Source organism: Pelophylax lessonae (genome assembly GCF_965119305.1).
Source record: "Pelophylax lessonae genome assembly, chromosome: 1".
NCBI lineage: Eukaryota > Metazoa > Chordata > Amphibia > Anura > Ranidae > Pelophylax > Pelophylax lessonae.
In genome coordinates this window covers 155714052-155734653 of record NC_138768.1, presented here as the reverse complement: position 1 = coordinate 155734653, position 20602 = coordinate 155714052, and the positions used below count along the sequence as shown (strand labels likewise).

Below are 20602 nucleotides of genomic sequence, written 5' to 3'. Positions count from 1 at the left end.
AAAGCCTATGTGTGCATGGACACATAGGCTAACATGGAGGGCATTTAGAGCCAGGAAAAAAAGTGTCAGACGCCCCAAAAGCAGCTGTAAAAACGGCCTACATTTTGAGAAAAAGCTTATAAACATCTAGTAAGTGGAGGCACATACTGGTCAGAAGCATATATAAATTGTAAAGGTTTTCAATTTTGATGTGAAAAATTAAAAAAATAAATACTCTGTAATATATTTTGACATATGGATTCAAGTTAAGGCATTTTATTTGAATGAATAATCATGAAGCATAGTCAGCATGCAAATAAACATGTTAGCCAGATTCTATGTAATGTCACTTTGGTATTTAAGTGTACATTAAAAGTCTGCATTTGACATGGACTAAAAGCTGTAGCTTTTGCAGGAGTAAAAGTCAGATGCACTGTATGTTGACACTGACAAACTGATTTCTCTTTGCCTCACCTGCTCGAAATATAAAATATTTGAGCAGAAAATTCTTACCGTTGATGTAACATTATAATCCATTCCCAACTGGGCTCCAATATTCTGTGCATAGAAGAACAGTGACACATTACCATAGGTCCCCTTATTTCGATAAGCCACCAATGTTAAAACGCCATGTGTTTCATTGACTTCATAGCTGGAAGGCAAATTAGAAAATTATTATTGTGCTAATGAACTTTCATCACATTTGGCAATTTGGAAGCATATTTTTAGTCTTTTAATTTTATATTTTTAATGAGAAATACATTTTTACTTTGCAAGAAAATTTTCACTCAGTAATTATTCACTGTAAAAAGTATACCCAAACGCATGCAAGAGAAATTTAAAAAAATAGATTTTTGCTTGCACAGGATTGAAATCAGCAGAGCTTCCCTACATTCACTAAGCTAAGTGAAAATTCCCTTGCAAAGTGAACATTCATTTTGCAAAGTAAACATTCTTTACTGCTTTAGCAAATCAGAGTCCATACAGGTTGATTACTACAGGCAAATAAGGCCATTCACTTTACAAGGGAATTTTCCTTTGGTTTATTGAATGCGGGGAAGTTCTGATCACTTCCATCATCACGTGCAAGCAAAAAATAGTGTTTTTTTATTTTTTTTTATTTTCTTTGCAAACTGAGTTTTCACATGTTCACTGAGATGAGAGAAAATCCTTTTGCAAAGTGAACAGCCTAATTGCCTGTAGTAAATCAGTCCGATAGTGCTCCGGGGAAGATGTACGATATATATGGTTGTTACGATAATGGCTCTTGCTGCTGTCAATCAAATGCAGTGAAGTGGGGGCGGGCCTAAGTTCCACTGTGTTAGCCTATGGAGCGCGGCTCCATAGACACAGAGGTCATGAGTGAGGATGCACCGTGTGTCCCCATAGCAAACAGCTTGCTATGGGGACACACAAAGAAGAGGATGAGCCAGGATCACTGCGGGGGACCCGAGAAATGGAGGATCGGGACCACTCTGTGCAATACCACTGCCCAGAGCTGGTGAGTATAACATGTTTGTTATTTTAATTTACAAAAAATCAGAACAGAATGGTCGTGGGTGGTGCCCAGTTTCTGCTAGAAAGGGGAGTTTCTTATGTAGGTACTAGTGACAGGTATGCTTTAATACTCTGGGTATGTCTGAGAGAACACGGAAGTTGACAAATGCAACAAACACTTATTTTTTTTTTTTTGATCTCACACCTTTAATGTAAGTATTTCAAGACGTGGGCTTCATTAGAGAGATTTACCCTCACTTCCTGTCAATTGTATCACCAGACAGTAAGGGAAAAATCTGCAACAAGGACACAGAGAGAAGAAAACTCAGACAGGGGTTCCAGCCCTACTTCACTCTACTAAGGAAAAGCATTTTTATTTCTGTCTGTGTTGCAAATGGAGAGTCTTCCATACCAAAGACCATACTAAGAAAAAAAAAAACTTTTTTGTTGCTCATAAACTTTAATTTACCAAGAAGGTGGGGATACCCTTTAACTTCTGAAATATTTAAATGTTTGTAACATGATTAGGAACTATTAAGCAAAAGTTAAAGCTCGTTTGGTTGTACTTCTCGTTCTGCACTACTATTTCGTTCTGCACTCCTGAAGCCAATGTCAGCTGACATCACAAAGCCAATCCAGGCTTGGGCAAGATCGTGACAATGAAGTCAGGATCTGCCCACATGTCTGGACCGACACCCAGGTCAGCCTCTTAGAGCCTTACCTGGCTGCTCCTGCCCCCTCCACAGACCACGCTCCAGTGAGCAGGGGTGGGAGCAGAGCATAGAGCTACCGACTGACATTTACCAGCTCTCTGCTCATGGAGCTATGAGAACTGAGCGATCGGCGGTGGTCGATTGCTCGGTTCTCAGTGTTAGAGGCGTCGGGGGACAGATTCAGCATTGGACCAATTCTGCATCGACCTAGGAAAGTATGGTTCAGGAAAAAATATTAAAAAGCCATACATCTCTTTTAAGGAACATGTTACACTAACCTTGTCCTCTGCCATTCTATAACTCCTTGAACTCCATCATTTGCATCAATAATGATCTGAGCAGTCATCCCTTCAACATCTGTGACACAAAATGAATAACAGTTGAAGCAGACAATGAAATAAATTACAGACATAAAAACTAAACTCACCATTTAACATTATTTATTATATATATATATATATATATATATATATATATATATATATATATACACATATATATTTATATATACACACACATACATATATATATATATATATATATATATATATATGTATATATATATATATATATATACAGTATATATTGTGAGGCAGTGGCTGTGATCTATTCATCAATAAAAGTTCATCCAATTCATCAGGGAGCGGCTGAATTTCGATGGTTGTAGTCAATCTACCGATACATTCACTGTTGGATTTTTTCCACTCGATCCACTCCCTGAAGGGAGCTCCCTGAAGGAAGTCTCTTCTCTGTCAGAATACAAAGGCTCAGCGGGAGGATTCCCTCATCCACATCAAATATGTGGATGGTGGAATCGAGTCATTTTTTAAAAAAATTCAACCTACTGGTTGAATAAAAACAACTGAATCATCTATGGGCCTTAGTGTTGTCAGCCTGCAACAGGGAGTACTGTAACGGACAGTGTCTCCAGGAAATTAACTTTGCAAACAATATTTTGTTAGGAAACTGTATTAAGAAAGGCAAGATGCCAGACATACTGAAAAATACATTTTGGGTTTACATTTATTTTAAGGTGTTACTAAACCCAAGAACAAATACTTAATTAATAATTAATTAAATTTGGTGGCTGCATCAGTGGGATGGGATATATAATAAAAATTTTTTAGAAATATTGTCATAGGTAAGAAGGAAACTGTAAGTGTTATTTATGGTATGAGGTACACTGTATAGTAAAAATTACTATTGTGAAATTGAAGCTTCTGTAAAAAGAACCATTTTGATTTAAGGCGATTTTGTTCCCCAAGAAAAAAAGTGTAAGCTAGGGTTTAGGTTTAACATACTTCAGCTAAAGATATATGACTTACAAATGCAGAGTCTTCAGAAGGAAAATAGTTTTTATTTAGCTAATGGGATTTGTGACATGGAGTTTGAATCACACCTGAGATTTTATATTTTAAAAGTTTTATTGAGGGGTCAGGGTGTAAAATGATGATTTCATCTACTAAAACAGGGTAAAAGATGTTATTTTTTTTTTTTTTTTAATGAAAACTGATCTGAACAGTTTATGACAAGACCAGAGTATTGTCCAAATTCTTATAAGCTTTAGGGAACAATGCAGTAGGGGTCCCGGCTTTGCCAAATAGAACAATATATCTTTGAGTTATAAGCATATTTTTTGGGTAGGTCTCTGAGTCATGGCTCCTGATATCACTGCTTTGCCTGATGCAAGAGCTCAGAGGTTCAGTAGCAAGGTGTATATATATTTTACATATACAAACAATTTATTTTATATCAATGTTTGTTAAAGAATGTACACATATATTTCAGTGTCTTAATAAATAGCAGATACGTGTTAAAATGATACAGTGTAACTTGTATAACAGACAGACAACAATGGAAGATACAAAGTCATATTTACAGGAAAGGTGGGATGCTTCCTCCATACACTAGTTTCATGAGAGGGGTCATATGATTGCTAGCTTTTTGCAATACCTGATACCAATGGTCCTAAAACCTAACTCACATTATAATAATACCAATAATATTGATTATCTGTAGAATATTTGTTGTTACCTTTCATCCTGTAATAGATTAATTCTATTAGCATGCAGGAAAGGAAATGAGAACAGAAGCAAGAGTTAAAGAGTTCGGAAAACAACATATTGATTAGTCTTTCTAAAAGGATTGCTAGGTTAGTTTGGTTCTCTGTGCAACTAAAGGTTTTTGTGGTTTACCCATTTAATGAATACAAATAAGCTAAACATACTGTGATATGGGGGATGGTTAGCTCAGTGGTAGAAGGATTTTTAAGTGAGACCTTGCCAGTTCGAACTTCGTTTAGGGCTTGCCAGCCCACTTTTATCACCCACAATGAAAGTAAACTCCATAAAACTTGCCCATGCAGGGGTTTCAGTTTCACACAGCAAAAACAGATTCACGAAAATACCAAGCCACCTGGTTCCTTCTTCAGCAGCACAGCAGCTCTTTACACTGGTCTCTCAGACTCCTCAGCTCTCCTGGCTCTCTGACATTACTCTTGGCCCACTCAGCTTCACTGCTCCCTTCTGTTCAGGCCCACTCCTGGCCTCTCAATAAGGTTCTCCTGACACCCTGGGCTCTCTCACTCCTTTCATAATTACAGATTCCTTCAGTCCCCTTGACTACCCTAGTTGCCCCGGCCTTCTCAGTCTCCCAGACTTGTGTAGCTGCCCCAACACTTTTACTTCTTCTTTTACTTTCTTTTACTTTTAATCTCTCTGCCATGGAGTGCTGTCTCTTGAGTAGAGCACCTCTGTCTTCAAAAGTAAGCACGCCTTTCTTCTGGCTGAAGCTCTGAGCTTTACCCAAGCCTTGCTTATAACAGGTGCACACACCTGTACATTCACCCAACCTGTAGGTCCTTAGTAAGACCTGGACACAGGTTTTAAAGGCTTTATTCTACTCAAGAAACTTTGAAGCCTTCAAGTTCCATACCCCGATCTGGGATAACAAAACCTAGTCAAAACTGTAAACACCGTTTTCTTCACTCACAATAAACACGCCGGAGCTCCACACTCTGAATTATTGGGAACCCTATGTCATTCCTACATCAATCTTCACAGTGGCAGGATCCCTCCCTCACTGTCACAATACATGCATACATAGTGTACATATAACATCCCAGAGTTAGTATACATCTAATACATGATAACACAGGAATACCAAGACGTGGAGGGGAGGAGGTTGGCAACTTCACCAAGAGTTCAACTGATATTAGTGTCACAAGAATGTATTCTTGAAGTTCTGGTATGTCATCCTGTTAATAAAGCACAAATTATTATCTTACAAAAAACATGTAGAAAATATACATTAAAAGTAAAATTTATTTAAGAGAAATATAGGGACAGCCACTGCTGACCTATCTATCTCAGTGATAAGGTGGACCTATTCCAAGTGGCCTAATCAAGTAGGACATTCATGCACACACAAATTCTGGAACATCATCAAATTTATTTATTTATCACAGCAGTAGACTGTACAACACATATGATATTAAAGCAGTAGTAAACAAAAAGAAAAAATGGCCTAGCACATATGAAAGGCATATCTTAGAACAAAGCCTTCCAGCGGTGCACTGTCACCGCTGACAGGGCTTCCATCTTCACCCAGTTTTCCGTCCAGGTTTTCAGGCTTTGGATGTTTGAATGGCCGAGCCAGGATGACATCATTCCTGCGTCACGGCCATGGCTTGGCTCTCTCAATGGATGGCATGACATCCATTAAAAATGTAGTGCGCATGGGCCAGTGATGTCACTGGCTGCTACTATTGTAAAAATCTATTAAACAGTGCATGTTTTGGAAATTGGTATTGTACCTACAGATAAGCCTTATTATTGGCTTAACCGTAGGCACAAGTAAACAAGGGGGCTTTACAATCACTTTACGTAAATTAGATCTTGGACAGAAGAAAACCCCAAATTTTATTTCTGTATAAATTTAGCTACCTGCCCTCACTAATTTAAGAAAGCAAATACAGGAGATCAGCTTAGGAGAGTATACTTTTGTATAAGCTGTGTTCTGAAGAATGTAACAATGTGTATAGTTTAGGGGTATATAGTAAGGGGTTTAAGCTGGAACTTAATCAACCTACAGGCAAAGCATGTACAAAAAAATGCTATCAGAATTTAATTTGTTCCATACATGTTGGAAACCTATTTTACCAACATTATTATTACCTATTCTATTTATTAAACACTTTCTCAAACTGCACTTAGGGCCTTGTGTATCACTTTGTTCTTACAAAATATAGGAGTTTGTTTCCCTAAATGCTTGCATCTGATCAGTGGCATTGGATAATAACTCCAGTTCTGAGTAACAACATAATGATATATAGGGGTTGATATACTAAAATTGCAGAGTGCAAAATTAAAAATGTCTTCTTTTTTTTTTTGCCTAATTTAACAAGCAGAAGTTAGAAACTGAAAGGCTACCAAGCACAGCTGCACTAGGTTCTGCACACTCCAGTTTTAGTAAATCGACCCCATAAACTCCTAGGGGCAATTTTCTAGAGTAAAAAGAGGTTCTTCACTTAAAAACTGAATTTTTATTATGCAAGGGGCTTTTCCCTTACCTTAGTGAATGAGATGATGCTTTGCTGTCTTCCATCATTCAATCATTTGCAAACAAAAATCATTTTTTATTTTTTTATTTTTTAACACTGGGTGTTTGTTGCAAATTGAATTTTCATCACATTCACTAAGCAAAGGGAAAATTTCCCTGCAATCTAAACAGCCTTTCGGCAATCCGCCCTTTAGTGTGTATACCAAGTTATTTGCCGAAATAGTATTCCTACCTAATTCATGTAAAGAAGGAAGAACACTTTTTCTTCTCTTTTTTTGAATGTCGTAAAGCAAAGGTTTTGGGACCCCTCCTGTACACACTTAAACACACATGAGAAAACATAGAGTTGTTTTGGTGTGGTAGAAACTTTCTAATAGAAAAGATTTTACCTCCAGTATAGGTACATCAATGACAGCAGTTGTCTGGCCATCCTTCAGAATCAGCGATCCAAATGCAGCAATGTAGTCTAGCCCTGGCTCTGCAGGGAGGATATCAGTCTTATTCAGCTGATTCATCAAATCCCATGTTGTGTATGTGATATTAATATCACCTGAAAAGTGCACAAAGACATAAAGATATTACAATTTCAATAACTTAGTTTACTATGTTGTAACAGAGACCCATATATACTGTAACTGAATGACAACTAGAAAAAATGCGATTGTTATTAATTCCATTGTAACAATAGTGTATTAGTAATTGGACCAATAAAAGAACCTACCTAGGGAACCATATTCACGGTTTATAAATAGCTGAATGGTTTTATTGGCTTCTTGTGTTACAACAAGCCTAGAAGAAGGTGCAAAATTTAACAGCCCATGGGGTTCATCACTGGCTTCTACAGTCAGAACTGCTTCATATCCCTGATTATCAAGAACAGCTTCCCCTGGTCCAGAAATTCCTGAAAAAAAAATACAAGCGCATGCTATTATTTTATTGCTAGCAAAGCAGGCAGTGGTGGGTATCTTGTGATGTTTGCTTGCTATTCAGAACTTTTACTTTTAAAACAATTAAATGGAATATAAATTCACTTTAAAGGGGCAACCACTATTAGCAAGTTTTTTGGCATCATGTGAAATTTAAAGCTGTAATACTTCTTTGCACTTTTGCTTTTACACATGGAACTGGACCAGAAACACCAGACATGCTTTAGAATTAGATGAGTTTCCAGCAACAAATACAGCCTGATGAGTCTGCCTCCAAACCATGTTATGCTATGCTATTCAGGGCCAGATGTAGCATTCCAGTATATATATATATGTATATATATATATATATATATTTTTTTTTTTTTATAGTATATATCATAGGGAAATGATTCTTTCTGTTCTCTATTCCTGTTGGAAGGATATTCTCTTGCCTTCTGAAGTGATCACAGCAGGTCAATCATAATAGCACAGGATTAGGTTAGAGGAAAGTTTGCTTCACTCTCTAGAACATGGGGATATGGCTAGAGACTATGGCTCTGATCCTCTGATGGCCCCTGGGCCACTAAACTCTTTGTATGTATAGTTAAATGACATACTTTACAACCTATGGCAGGGATATTGTTTGCACCACTGAGGTATGGACTAAAACAAATGTTGCAACATTATCTGTAAAACAGTGCCTAACATTTTGATAATATATACAATAAATAACTGATAATGAAATACAATTATATATATATATATATATATATATATATATATATATATATATATATATATATATATACATATAATTTGTGGTACTCTTTTTTGTTTCCAGCGGTTTAGACATTAATGGCTTTGTGTTAAGTTATAGCAAATTTACACTGTTATACAAGCTGTACACTCACTACTTTACATTGTAGCAAAGTGTCATTTTCTCAGTGTTGTCATACAATGTGTTGTGTATGTTTATACACTATACACTATATTATCAAAAGTATTGGAACGCCTACCTTCACATGCACACAAACTGTAATGGCATCCCAGTCTTAGTCCATAGGGTTCAATATTGAGTCATAACACCTTCAACTCTTCTGGGAAGAGTTTAAGAGTGTGGACAGCCTGGCTCGCAGTCTCCGCTCTATTTCATCCTAAGGGTGTTCTATCGGGTTGAGGTCAGGACTCTGTGCAGGCCAGTCAAGTTCCTATGAACCTTGCTTTGTGCACTGGTCCAAATCATTTGGAGAGGGGATTATGGCGTGGGGTTGTTTTTCAGGGGTTGGGCTTGGCCCCTTAGTTCCAGTGAAGGGAACTCTTAAGGCATCAACATACCAATATGTTTTGGACAATTTCATGCTCCCAACTTTGTGGAAACAGTTTGGGGATGGCCCCTTCCTGTTCCACCAGGACTGTGCACCAGTACATAAAGCAAGGTCCACAAAGACATGGATGAGCAAGTTTGGGATGGAGGAAATTGACTGGCCTGCACAGAGTACTGACCTCATCCCGATAGAACACCTTTGGGATGAATTAGAGACTGCGAGCCAGGCCTTCTGGTCCACATCAATACCTGACCTCACAAATGCGCTTCTGGAAGAATGGTCAAACATTCCCATAGACACACTCCTAAACCTTGCGGAAAGCCTTCCCAGGAGAGGTAAAGCTGTTATAGCTGCAAAGGGTGAGCCAACTCAATATTGAACACTACTGACTAAGACTGGGACGCCATTAAAGTTCATGTGCATGTAATGGCAGACATCCCAATACTTTTGATAATAAACTGTAAATATATCATCACCCTATCTTATATCTGTAAAGATCCATTATGTACACCTGTTTCCATATCAGCCAGAAAAACTGGGTTAGGTTATATAAATCATGGTATGAACTCTCAGGGCAAGTAAACTTCAACTGAACTGTATGAGTGATTAGAACCGAATGTCTATAAAATTCACAAGCTCCCAAACATAATGCAGAGCAGAACTCTGTTATGTATAAAGTTGGGCTGGTGGTGCATTCACATATCTACCCCACCTTCAGTTAGCACATTGTACAGGATGAGCCGATATTCCTCTTTCTCCTCAGGGATCTGGTCATCCAGCAAATAGAGAGTAATGCTTGAGTTCAGGGACCCCTTTTAATGATAAAGAAATGCAAATAATCCATGGAGTTGAATTTTGAAAATGAAATTGCTTCTAATTTTTTAATTATGATTTCTTTAATAGTTAATCACAATTAAAAGATAATAAACATAAATGTTACTCCCTAAAACAATCCAGACTGCAGTACAACTATAGAAACCTATATATCCTGTATATATATATCTTCCTGGAATGGATATTTAAAGTGTAATAAAAGGGCTAAAATGCACGGCAAAAAGGATCGCCGCTACTCCTGACCTGCCCAGGTAAATAAACAATAAAGAGCGACCTCAGCCTACATGTCTCCACAAAACTGCACACCCTGTGGTTTGGTGGGGGCATGAAGGCTGAGGCTGCTCCTTATCATTTATTCCTCTGGGCTGGTTGGGAGTAGAGACGATCCTTTTCTCAATACATTTACTTGCACTCTGCATTGGTATTTGGACAAGACTGCATTCCAAGCTCAGGGGCACAGCGATATGCTTTCACCTCTAATTTGAGCAGTGAAAAGCAATATAAAAGGGATAAAATACTTACATTTCTAAAATTCTACTCTGGGTCCCCTCCTCTGCTCCATGTATTTGGTCCTGTGATCTCTCATGAAAGTCAGAATGAGAGTTCAGATTTTCTCATCACTCCCTGCTGATCTTTACCTGTGTCTGAGCTTATTTGACCAAAGCCCTAGGATTCTGGTTATATGACAGCACTGGATAGAGCCTAGAGCACTACTTTAGGTTAACAATTGACTATAGGTTTTTTATATCTTTGGAGAGAATGGGGTTGATTTACTAAAGGCAAACAAGCTGTGCACTTTGCAAGAGAAGTTTTCACTTAACTTTAAACTTTAAACTTAGCCTCATTAACTAAGCTAAGTGAAAATCCCCTTGCAAAGTAAACAGTCTATTTGCATTTATTAAACCAACCCCAATAGTTGTGTCAGCGTTTATCCCAACTAAACCAAACCAAATGTAGAAGGTCTCAGCTAGCAAACTGAACTGAACTGGAAATAGAATATAGTAGAAAAAATAAAGGGATGAAAGTTTTTTTTTATATTTTCCATGAAATAAAAACAGAGGTTAGCACACATTATTCCAGGAGAAAATTCATTTTGTTAAATTTTGGGCATTTACCTCTGGAAAGAATATAATTCCTGTACTGTTTCCAAAGTTATGGTCTACACGGTTTCCCACGATTCTCCAGTGGACTGTGACATTTCCACGGCCAGGGAAAGTCCGTATGACATTAAAGTGCAGTCTTTCTCCTACAATAACACAGACACATGAAATCCAAAGCAAATGAGGTGTTGTCATACATGGTTTACCTGGTTGCAGGAAAGCAAATCCCTTAATTCCCCCATCAACACAGTCAGTATTGATGGGGGAATTCCTCCTGCAGAGCTGTTGTGTTTCCCAGCAACGGGACGAAGGGAGCCATCCTGGCTAGGACAAAACACAGTGATTATTGCTGGCTGATGGCTATAGCCGCTGGCAATAATCACATGACAAAAACAGACAGACTAGTTGTACTAAAGTTGATCGATCAATTTGGGTACAATCAGCCTGCCTATATATGGTTCGAATCTCAGCCGGTCCCTACTGAGCCGGCCAAGATTTGCACCATCCATGGCCAGCTCAAGGCTTTAAACACAAGGATCACAGCTATGAACCACTGTAGGATCATAATATATGAAATCAGTTTGTTCTGAGGTTATCTTTCATTAAAGGCAGCATGCCAATGAGATTGAAACATCCTGTTAGAAAGAAATCACAAGTTAAAACTTGCCATCAACCTGTCTAAGCCAGTTTAAGGTAAACATTACAATAGCAAAAAGGTGCTCACCTTCTCGACCAATCACTGATCTGGAGGCTGTGTGAAAGCCAATTATGCCAGCAACATTATCATTAGCCAAAATGACTATGGAGACTCTGTTGGAACTAGGAAGAATGCGGCTTCCTCCTTCTGTATATGTCAATGCGACTTCAATGTTTTCATTGTCCTCAGGGTCTGAATCATCCAGTATCATCAATGTGACCACTTTACTTGTTTCACCTATCAAACAGATACATCTACGATAAGCTTAAAATACAAATTATAATACCATCTGTGAAAAAGAACAAGGTGATTAATTTTTCTATGTACTATAACCCAAACAATGTAACATTCCTCATAAACTTCATTGCTGCATAATACTATTCTGAACTATTTTTTAACTGAATAGTAATAATATTATTCACACTTAAAGGGTAACTTCACTTTTGTGGGGAAAAGCGTATACAATTGCAGCACAAGTCATATTGTAATTGAATGTTAATAAAAATTACCTTTCCTTTTCAATCTGCAGCCATTGTAATTTTCTGAAAATGCAATGCAATATGGCTACCTGGAGTTGTACTGAACACACCCAAGAAACATAATTTCCTGCTTGTGTCATTGGCTCACCAATCTTCCCAGAAGTCTGCATAAGATACAAGTCAGATTTCAGGAATCCCCAGCAACAAAAATGTCATTTTTGGTGAGATATTGAGACTGAGATTCTCCCAATAGAAACACGTCTAAAGGGATGCAGGCCTAGCAGATTTCCTACTTAGTGCCCTGCAGCTGCCACAGTTGATTGATCATTATGAAACCACTCTCTTTAGGCCCACTCAGCACAGGGGGGCGGTAGAACAAACATGGATTTCTTCAGAATAAAAAAAGGTATAGAAATCTGCAACAAAGGTTGTTAACATCCTTGTAATGTACATATATCACCCGGGGGGGGTTTTCTCAACAAAAGTGGAGTTATGCTTTAATAATGACCATTTGGACTTGTTTTGTTTATTGTAGCAGAATGCATATAATTATAACATGCATTAACCACTTAAGCCCCGGAGGATTTGGCTGCTAAAAGACCAGGGGTTTTTTTGTGATTTTTTACTGCGTGACTTTAACGGACAATTGCGCGGTCGTGCAACGCTGTACCTAAACGAATTTGGCGTCCTTTTTTCCCCACAAACAGAGCTTTCTTTTGGTGGTATTTGATCACCTGTGCGATTTTTTGATCATGCGCTATAAACAAAAAAAGAGCGTAAATTTTGCAAAAATAACAATATTTTTCACATTTTTTTTATATGAAATTCCCCAAAAAAAATGTAAAAATCAAAATTTTTTAACATTTTCGGCCAATTTGTTTTATGCTACATATGTTTGGTAAAAAAAATCGCAAAAAGCGTATTTTGATTGGTTTGCGCAAAAGTTATCGCGTTTACTAACAAAGGGAAAGATTTTTGTCATTTTTGGTGTTTTTTTTTAACGTGTAATGGCGGCGATCTGCGATTTTTTTTCGGTACTGCGACATTGCGGCGGACAGATCGGACCCTTGACTGACATTTTTGACACTTTTGGGGGTACCAGTGACATTACTGCAGTAATCAGTGCTATACATATGCACTGTTACTGCAAAAATGACACTGGCAGGGAAGGGGTTAACTTTATTGGACAGGGAGGGGTTAAGTGTGTCCTAGGGGCGTGATTCTAACTGTGCAGGGACATTGCTATTGGTGTAAAAGCAAAGATCCACGGTTCTACATAGTAGAACGGTCAGATCTTCACTTTTACACAGGGAGAACTGACAGGCGGCTTGTTTACATAAGCCGCTCTGTCTTTCTCCCTTCACAGGAGCGATCGCAGTGTGACTGGCGGACATCGAGTCCGCTGGTCACACGCACTGACTTGTCTGTGAACGAGCCGCGGTGGGCGCGCGCCTCGGCGGGCGCGCGCCCGCCCGCAATTGGCTCGCAAGTCAGTGACAGGCGAGTGACGTACCGATACGTCACTCTGCCTGGCCGGGGCTGACCGCCGCAGTAAATAGTCGTGCGGCGGTCGGCAACCGGTTAAGACTGTAAACCTTTTTTAACTTATAGCTTTGTGAGTTAGGATAATGCTTGATTTGATGCCTTTTATCATTTAGACTGCTGTAGTACCACTATTCTACCATCTCTGCATGAACCATAGTCACTTCCATGTGGATTTTAGCGCACATTACAATAACAGGTATACGTAGTGATAATGTCATTGATGCCCCGCCAATCTGCACTATTCAAAGACTGAGGGCAGGAATAAAAACTGATACAAACATGAAGCTGCTGTTCTAGTTGCCAGTGCCACCTATTCTTTTTCAATCACTAGTCAGAACATGATTTCTTATATGGCTCATCAATGCCTTTATTCTTAGTCTGCTCCATACATCACAAGTGACTGGAAATAAACTCCATTGCCCATGGATAGCAATCCACACTTCCATCTCTCATCTGTTTTAGGAGTCTAAGTTTTAATGTTACAGAAAGAATGTGATTGGTTGCTATAAGATCCATTTTGTAAAGCACTGTGCAATCTGTTGGCACTATATACATCCTATACACATCCTGTGAATAAATAAAGTAAGGTGCTATTACCATTTAGGCCAAAAAATAATAGGTGAAAAAATCTCGGGTTTTTTTGTTATATTTCTTTCTTGTGCAAAACAAAAACTCAGATACATGTATTATTACACCAACTAATTTAACCATTTCTGGACCGGAAGGTTTTACCCCCTTAATGACCAGGCCATATTTTGCGATACGGCACTGTGTTACTTTAACTGACAATTGCGTGGTCATGCCCAAATAAATTTGATGTCCTTTTTTTCCCCACAAATAGAGCTTTCTTTTGGTGGTATTTGATCACCTGTGCGATCTTTATTTTTTGCACTATAAACAAAAAAAGAGCGAAAATTCTGCAAAAAAAAAAAAAAAACTTTATATTTTTTTCTGCTATAAAACATTCCCAATAAAAAAAATTTAAAAATCTAATTTTTTCATTATTTAAGTGTATATTGATTGGTTTGCGCAAAAGTTTTCGCATCTGCAAACAAAGGGGACAGATTTATGTCATTTTTATTTATTTATTTTTTCACTAGTAATAGCGGCGATCAGCAATTTTTAGCGGGACTGCGACATTGTGACTGACAGATCGAACACCTAACTGACATTTCTGACACTTTTGTGGGGACCAGTGACATTGCTACAGTAATCAGTGCTAAAAATATGCACTGTTACTGTACTAATTAAACTGGCAGGGAAGGGGTTAACATCAGGGGCAATCAAAGGGTTAAATGTGTCCCTAAGGGGTGCTTTCTAACTGTGTGGGGGATGGGCTTGCTGGAGGAACACAGAATCCCTGTGTTCATTACTTACAGAACAGCGGTCTGCCGTGTTTACATCGGCAGACCACCATTCTGTCTCCACGGGGAGCGATCGGTGGCAAGCGCCGATCGGAGCAACCACCGGACCCGCTGATTGGCTAACCCTGTGGCCAGACGACGCAAGTGTGTGCCTCCGGCCCCCACTAGCTGTCCCGTGAAATGACGTACAGGTACGTAGTACGGGCCAATATATGCAATGTTCTCCGCAACAAAATTGTGACATATAGTGTTAAACATCAAAGAATAAATTTACCCAAAATAATTATATCACTGTGTCCAAATATATTTCAGGTAAGTGTCCATACAAAAAAAAGCTGAAAAACCAAAACCACAAAAGTATCTTGTGTTGCTAAATATTTCACTTACTTTAGTCCACCGCTCAATAATTCACTTAGTCCCATCCACCGTGCTTTGTATATTATTGTGAAGAACATCTCCACTCCCAGGCAAACAGTGCTCCACCATGTGTTATAATAGAGGTACACTCACCATATCCACACAGTCATAAAGACCAATACAACCTTTTTATCTAAACCAATAGGAGCCATAAGGTGATTGGAAAAAAAGAAAAATTGTACTATAGAGGTCCAACATGGAGAATACAAATGATGAAATTTTTAACACATTTAAAAATAACACACTGTACATCATGTATGTATGTTTATGGTTAAAAACAAGCAGTGTGTTAGATATACATTCATACAACAGTAGTTATTAATATGCTTAGTAGATTACAATGCTGATTACAAGTCCTCATGTGTCAATGTGTTTTGCAAAGATTGCTTCATCAGGACTCATGAAAGGATTACAGTAATATATCTCAGCGCTAAAGCACCCAAGCACAGACAACCCCCCTGGGCGGGCACCGGAGTATCAAGGAGAACCCATTGAAAAGATGGAGCACATGAAGTAAGTCAGTGGTATATTTATTCAGAACTCACGCATGTGGATAACTATTTGCGTAGAGTAAGAAGCAGCCCTGAGCAAAACTAGCATCTCAATAGGAACAACTGGAATTTTTTAAAAGGTCTGTTCATTTAGCAGACTGGTGCTAGGCTCAGATCCAGCCATATGGAACTGAAGAGTTGGAACCCCCAAAGACTAATAATACAGAGTCCTTAGTATAAAGTCCTTAGGATCCAGGGCCAAATGTAATTACCCTCATATATGCAAAGATTAACTGTGGAGAGTTCAAGCTCACATACTCAAAGAAATTTCAGGTGCCAAACATGCCCAGGTGTCCCAATGTGCAGCACATTGCATATATGAGGGCAATTGAGTTTGGCCCTGGATCCTAAGGACTCTATATTAAGGACTCTATAATATTAATCGTTGGGGGTTCCACCTCTTCAGTTCCATATGGCTGGATCCGAGCCTGGCACCAGTCTACTAAATGAACAGACCTTTTTCAAATCCCCAGCTGTTTGACATGAGGGAGTTCTGAATAGATATACCACTGACTTACTTCACATGCTCCATCTTTCAAACGGGTTCTCCTTGATACTCCAGTGCCTGCCCAGGGGGATTGTCTGTGCGTGGGTGCTTGGTGCTAAGATATACTACTGTAATATTTTCATGCGTCCTGATAAAGCAATCTTGGTGAAACACGTTGACACATGATGACTTGTAATCGGCATTGTGATCTAATAAGCATGTTAACAACTACTGTTATATGAATGTATATCCAAAGCACTACTGTTTTTTAACCATAAACATACATAGAGTACATCATGTGTGTTCTTTTTAAATGTGTTATATATCAAAAGTTTCATGTTTTTTTTATATATGATTTGCATTCTCCATGTTTGGCCTCTATAGTCCAATTTTTCCTTTTTCTTTAAATCTATACACTACAGATGATGGTCATGAGTTTCATGTATACTTGTGGACCATAGGTTGATTGCTCCATCTATTATGGTCTCCTCTTACTTATCCAATATGTAGTCTCTCACATCTATTATATATTGACAGATACCCAAAAGACAATGATAGAATGATTGTGTAGTACGTTTATTAACTCTTAAGAACACATCCAGTCTATTGCACTTACATCTGACAGTGTCCAGACCGGAAACCAGGTCAATCAGCCTGTGTATATAAAAAGCCGCCCAGTCATCCTCTCCAGATAATCGATGTGCATTCCACCTCAACCAGATATGACGTCACCAGCAACTCGGAACAGACAGCAGCGATCCACGCTCAATGCATTTCACCAATAGGAGCATCCAAAGGGTTGATGGGACTAAGTGAATTATTGAGCGGTGGATGGGACTAAGTGAGTTATTGAATAACACAAGTACTGCACAAAAGGACTTTTATGGTTTTGGTTTTTGTTTTTTTCATTTTTTGTTTTTGGCTTTTGTTTTTTTGTTTTTTTGTTTTGCATTGACACTTATCTGAAATATATTTGGACGCAGCAGTGATATATGGTAATTATTTTGGGGAAATGGATTCTTTGGCGTTTAACACCATATATCATATTTTTGTTCTGGAGAATATTGTATATATTGACTGTCCACTTTAAAACAGTTGGTGTAATATTACATGTACAGGTGCATCTCATAAAATTAGAATATCATTAAAAAGTTAATTTATCTCAGTATTTCACTTTCAAAAAGTGAAACTCATATATTTTAAATAGATGTGTTACACACACAGAGTGATATATTTCAAGCATTTCTTTCTTTTAATTGTAATGATTAAGGCTTACAGCTAGTGAAAACCCAGAATTCAGTATCTCAGAAAATGAGAACATTACATTAGATCACAAAAAAAAAAAAAGATTTTTTATACAGAAATGTTGGCTTACTGAAAAGTATATCCATGTACAGTATAGTATGCACTCAATACTTAATCAGGGCTTAGTATGCACTTGGTCGGGGCATCCTTTTGCATGAATTACTGCATGAATGCGGCGTGGCATGGAGGTGATCAGCTTGTGGCACTGTTGAGGTGTTATGGAAGTCCAGGTTGCTTTCATAGTGGCCTTCAGCTCATCTGCATTGTTTCGCATCTTCCTCTTGACAATAGATTCTCTATGGGTTTTGGGTCAGGTGAGTTTGCTGGACAATCAAGCATAGTGAAACCAGTGATACCATGACTATTAAACCAGGTATTGGTACTTTTGGCAGTAGGGGCAGGTGGGAAGTCCTGTTTGAAAATGAAATCAGAATCTCCCTAAAGCTAGTCAGCAGAGGGAAGCATGAAGGCCTCCAGAATTTCTAGGTAGAGGGCTGTGCTGACTTTGGTTCTGATGTCTCATTTTCCTCTTGTCATAGAGAATCTGTGGGGTTTAGGTCAGGCAAGTTTGCTGGCCAATCAAGCACAGTGATATCATGTTCATTAAACCAGGTATTGGCAGTATGGGCAGGTGCCAAGTCCTGCTGGAAAATTAAATCCACATCTCCATAAAGCTGGTCAGCAGAGGGAAGCATGAAGTGCCCTAGAATTTCCTGGTACTAAGTGAATTATTGAACAACACAAGTAATGCACAAAAGGACTTTTATGGTTTTGGTTTTTGACCATGTCATCTGCTGGTGTTGGGCCACTGTTTTTTATCAAGTCTAAAGTCAGCACAGTCCTCTACCAGGAAATTCTCCCCTCTGCTGACCAGCTTTATGGAGATGCTGATTTCATTTTTCAGCAGGACTTGGCACCTGCCCACACTGCCAAAAGTAACAAAACCTGGTTTAATGATCATGGTAACACTGTGCATGATTGGACAAATAACTCGCCTGACCTAAACCCCACAGATTCTCTATGATAAGAAGAAGATGAGGAGACAGCAGACCCAACAATGCAGATGAGCCGAAAGCCACTATCAAAGCAACCTGGGCTTCTATAACACCTCAGCAGTGCCACAGGCTGATCGCCTCCATGCCACACCACATTGATGCAGTAATTCATGCAAAAGAAGCCCCGACTAAGTACTGAGTGCATACTATACTGTACATGGACATACTTTTCAGTAAGCCAACATTACTGTATTAAAAATTCTTTTTTTTTTCATTGTTCTTATGTAATATTCTAATTTTCTGAGATACAAAATTTGGGGTTTTAACTAGCTGTAAGCCATAATCATCAAAAAATAAAAGAAAGAAATGCTTGAAATGTATCACTCTGTGTGTAATTAATCTATATATAATATAGGAGTTCCACTTTTTGAATTGAATTACTGAAATTAATTAACTTGATATTCTAATTTTATGAGATGCACCTATACGCAATTTTTTTGGTTTTCACAAGTATTCGAAGAAACACAAGATTTTATCACTTGATATTTTTTGGCCTAAATAGGTAAAGCGCCTTACTTTATTTATTCACATGCTTTTGTGCAATATTCACTTGAAGGAGAAGCTGCCATATAATTTACAATGGCCTTAAGGTTGGTGCCATTTATATTGGATTACTATATACATCCTGTTACTGTATAATAATAATACATTTCATTTTACACAATTTGGGGCAAAATGCCATTTCATATTTGTAATGTGTAAATTCCATGTTACATTCAGATTACATATGAGGGTACAACACTTTCTTACCCAGAAATTCCTGCACATCCACATAACAAAACCACAGTATGTTTAAAATGACAGGAAACAATATCATTATTCTCCAAAAATAATTCATACACATCCACTACTTTTATTTGCCCTGAAATCTATTTTTAATTTTATTGTTTCACTGTGTATTTCTGTTTCTATGTAACATCCTCTGTGGGCTCCTGAACCTCTCTTTTTCTCACTCCCTTCCTTTGCACTGCTCTATGATTACTATTCATCCCATAGTCTATAATCCCTTATCCATCTTGGGAGCGAGGAAGAGAGGGTGGCTACGTCCCTACCTACAGGAGGGCCATTGAGGATGAACATATCCACCTTCTAATAGGATGCCTGATCACAGCAGCAAAAAAAAAAAAAAAATGTATAGATTTGGAGGTTGAGAGCAATAAAGGGTTAATTTTTGACATACTATTTTTATTTTATTTTTTTGACGCATACTTCACTAGTTTTTTTTTTTTTTTAAGTGTCACTTTAAGTTTAGAGCAGGGGTGTCCAACCTTTGACCTTCCAGGGCCAGATTGGAAGAAGAAAATTTGTCTTGGGCCTCACATCAAATACACTAACTATAAGCAGAAAATGTTGAGCAGATCACAAGTTACCGATCACTGATATAGATAATGTACCAATCAGAGTAAAAAAACGTAATTAAAAAAAAAAAAATTATAAAAAATTACATTTAAATAAAAGAGGGTAACAAAAATGAGTGCAATATTAGGCACTGTATTTGATAAACAACATTAAGGATAGCTGATGAGTAGTTCCTCTTGCGGCTCTTAGCGAGCAGGTGCGGCCACCCACCCTGCTCGCTATAATGACAGGTCACCAGGGTGAGGGGCACCTGTTTGTGGCTCTCTGTTTAGCCAGCAGTTGCCTGCAGTGAATCAGTGCTGGATGCAGACAAAGGGTGTCCAGCAGCAATCGCCACAAGTAAGCGCCACCTGCAGCCTTTCATTATAAAGAGCAGGGCCGGTGGTTGCACCTAGCCGCTAAGAGCCACAGGAGGAACTGCCGCTAC

At 38.3% G+C, this 20602-nt stretch overlaps 1 protein-coding gene across 1 annotated transcript in view; it reads right to left on the bottom strand.

Annotated features, from left to right (window-relative positions):
• The window catches only part of ADGRV1 (adhesion G protein-coupled receptor V1), a 654157-nt gene that overhangs the window by 455388 nt on the left and 178167 nt on the right, over positions 1-20602 (bottom strand). The window contains exons 35-42 of the mRNA XM_082259824.1: positions 11641-11850; positions 10932-11062; positions 9695-9794; positions 7471-7650; positions 7139-7299; positions 5352-5445; positions 2468-2546; positions 493-631 (exon numbers count right to left, since the gene is read on the bottom strand). Of these exons, the coding sequence (XP_082115950.1) occupies positions 493-631; positions 2468-2546; positions 5352-5445; positions 7139-7299; positions 7471-7650; positions 9695-9794; positions 10932-11062; positions 11641-11850 (1094 nt within the window). The remainder of the gene's footprint in view (positions 1-492; positions 632-2467; positions 2547-5351; positions 5446-7138; positions 7300-7470; positions 7651-9694; positions 9795-10931; positions 11063-11640; positions 11851-20602) is intronic.